General features: G+C 60.3%; 1 protein-coding gene across 3 annotated transcripts in view; it reads left to right on the plus strand.

Annotated features, from left to right (window-relative positions):
• The first annotated feature begins 528 nt into the window (after positions 1-528).
• The window catches only part of Eva1c (eva-1 homolog C), a 75410-nt gene continuing 74144 nt past the window's right edge, over positions 529-1794 (plus strand). For all 3 annotated transcript variants that reach the window (XM_028756387.1, XM_028756388.1, XM_028756389.1), the window contains exon 1: positions 529-1106. In XM_028756387.1, the coding sequence (XP_028612220.1) occupies positions 887-1106 (220 nt within the window). In that variant the 5' untranslated portion in view covers positions 529-886. The remainder of the gene's footprint in view (positions 1107-1794) is intronic.

A 1794-nucleotide genomic window follows, 5' to 3' on the forward strand; every position in this document is an offset into this window, starting at 1 on the left:
AGTCAACAGGGTCGTATAGATGCCTTGGCCCATTTTAAAACAAAGCTCAATTATAAGCGCTCAGCGGCTGTTTATTCCAGCCCAGTTTCAGATCCCCGAGAGCTGCTGTCAACTAGTACCCACAGGAAGCTCCATCCCGGCAAAAAGAACCCGGCTCGGAGCCTCGTGACTGGTTTGAGACTATCAGCTCGTTCAAGTCCGGACTGCTAGAGCCTAGGCAGGTCACTGTGTGGTGGGCAGAAAGTTGAGGGCCCAGTCTCTCATTCAGTGTAGTAGGACCTACTGCGTGCTTGCTGGCTGCACATCCAGCGCTGAAGGTGGGAGGGACGGTAATGCCTCTATCTCCGGGACCCCCCCCCCCCCAATCTTCCCATGATCTCCGCTCCGCTCTGGCCAGGGCTGTACTCTGCTGCGTTAGTTTTAAAGTGCGTCACGGACGGGCACCGGCCGTGCTGCTCCACCGACCTGGGTGAGGCTGGCGCTCGGCCAGCGCAGGCTGGGCCAGCAGCTCTTGGCCATCACCCCGCCTAGAGACCCGGGCGTGGAAAGCGCTCAAGTTGCGCAGCCTGGGGATCGCTGCTGAAGACGCTCTCCGCTAGGGGCTCGGCGCCCCCCAACCCCCGATCGGCCTCGGCAATGCTCCGGGGCACGAGGTGACATCCCCTAGACTCCCTAGGCTCCCTAGGTTCGCGGAGCCAGGGAGATTTCTTCAGAAGAATCCACGCCGCGGCCTCCCAGAGATCCTCGCCCCGCCCCGGGTCTCCGCCCCCTCCCCTTGGCTGGGGATCCGGGACCCGGCGGCGACCGCCTAAGAAGCTCCAGCAGCCTGGACCAGGAGGCGGTAGGTGGCCCGGAGCCGGTGGCTACGGACTCGTCCCGCCATGTGATGCGGTCCTCCTGCCTGCGATCGCTGCGCCAGCGCCCGCGCCCAGCTGCGCCGCGCATCATGCTCCTGCCGGGACACCCGCGCCCGCTGCCCGCGCCCCAATCGGCGCAGAATCCCGGCCTCCGCAGGCAGGTAGAGCCTCCGGGACAGCTTCTGCGCCTCTTCTACTGCACGGTCCTAGTGTGTTCCAAAGAGACCTCGGCACTCACCGATTTCTCTGGTAAGAGCGCCCTTGCTTCCCTTTAGCCCACATTCCCTGAGCTGTTGCCCAGGTGAGCGGCCTCTGCGTGGGACACGACCTGGTTGGATTAAAGTTGAAGTGTTCTCCCTAACCCGTTCTCTTGCCTGGTGGGAGTCTTTAGCATCTAGGTGGTGGTAGCAGGAGAGCCACCCCTTATTAAGGCCGGACCTATTTCGAGTTTCTCGAGGTTCTCTTGACTTTTGTTAGTTTCCTGGGCATCCGTGACTCAGCCCTGACCTTTATATGTTCACTAGAGGACCCCTAAACTGAGCCCCTGTACCACGCCCAACTCTGGAAGATTACAGTGTTCTGGATGAAGAGTTGTACTTGGCTGGCCACCCACACGATAAGGGTGCGTCCCAAGCAGACTCCAGGGTACCCATGTAAGGAGACTAGTCCAGGGCACGCTGGACCTAAAGTCCAAGCCAGCCTCCAGGGAGGGAGCCTGGGAAGACTGGAGGTCTGGTGGTGATGCCTCGAGACTGTTAAAGCTGGCAGAACAGAGACTTAACACTCAGAGGCGTGACTCTCTAGCAAAAGTCGGCAGCACTCACCCCCCCAACACACACACACACACACACACACACACACACACACACCACACACGAGAGAGAGAGAGGGAGAGAGAGAGAGAGAGAGAGAGAGAGAGAGAGAGAGAGAGAGAGAG

Source organism: Grammomys surdaster, unplaced genomic scaffold, assembly GCF_004785775.1.
Source record: "Grammomys surdaster isolate TR1022 unplaced genomic scaffold, NIH_TR_1.0 126118, whole genome shotgun sequence".
Taxonomy (NCBI): domain Eukaryota; kingdom Metazoa; phylum Chordata; class Mammalia; order Rodentia; family Muridae; genus Grammomys; species Grammomys surdaster.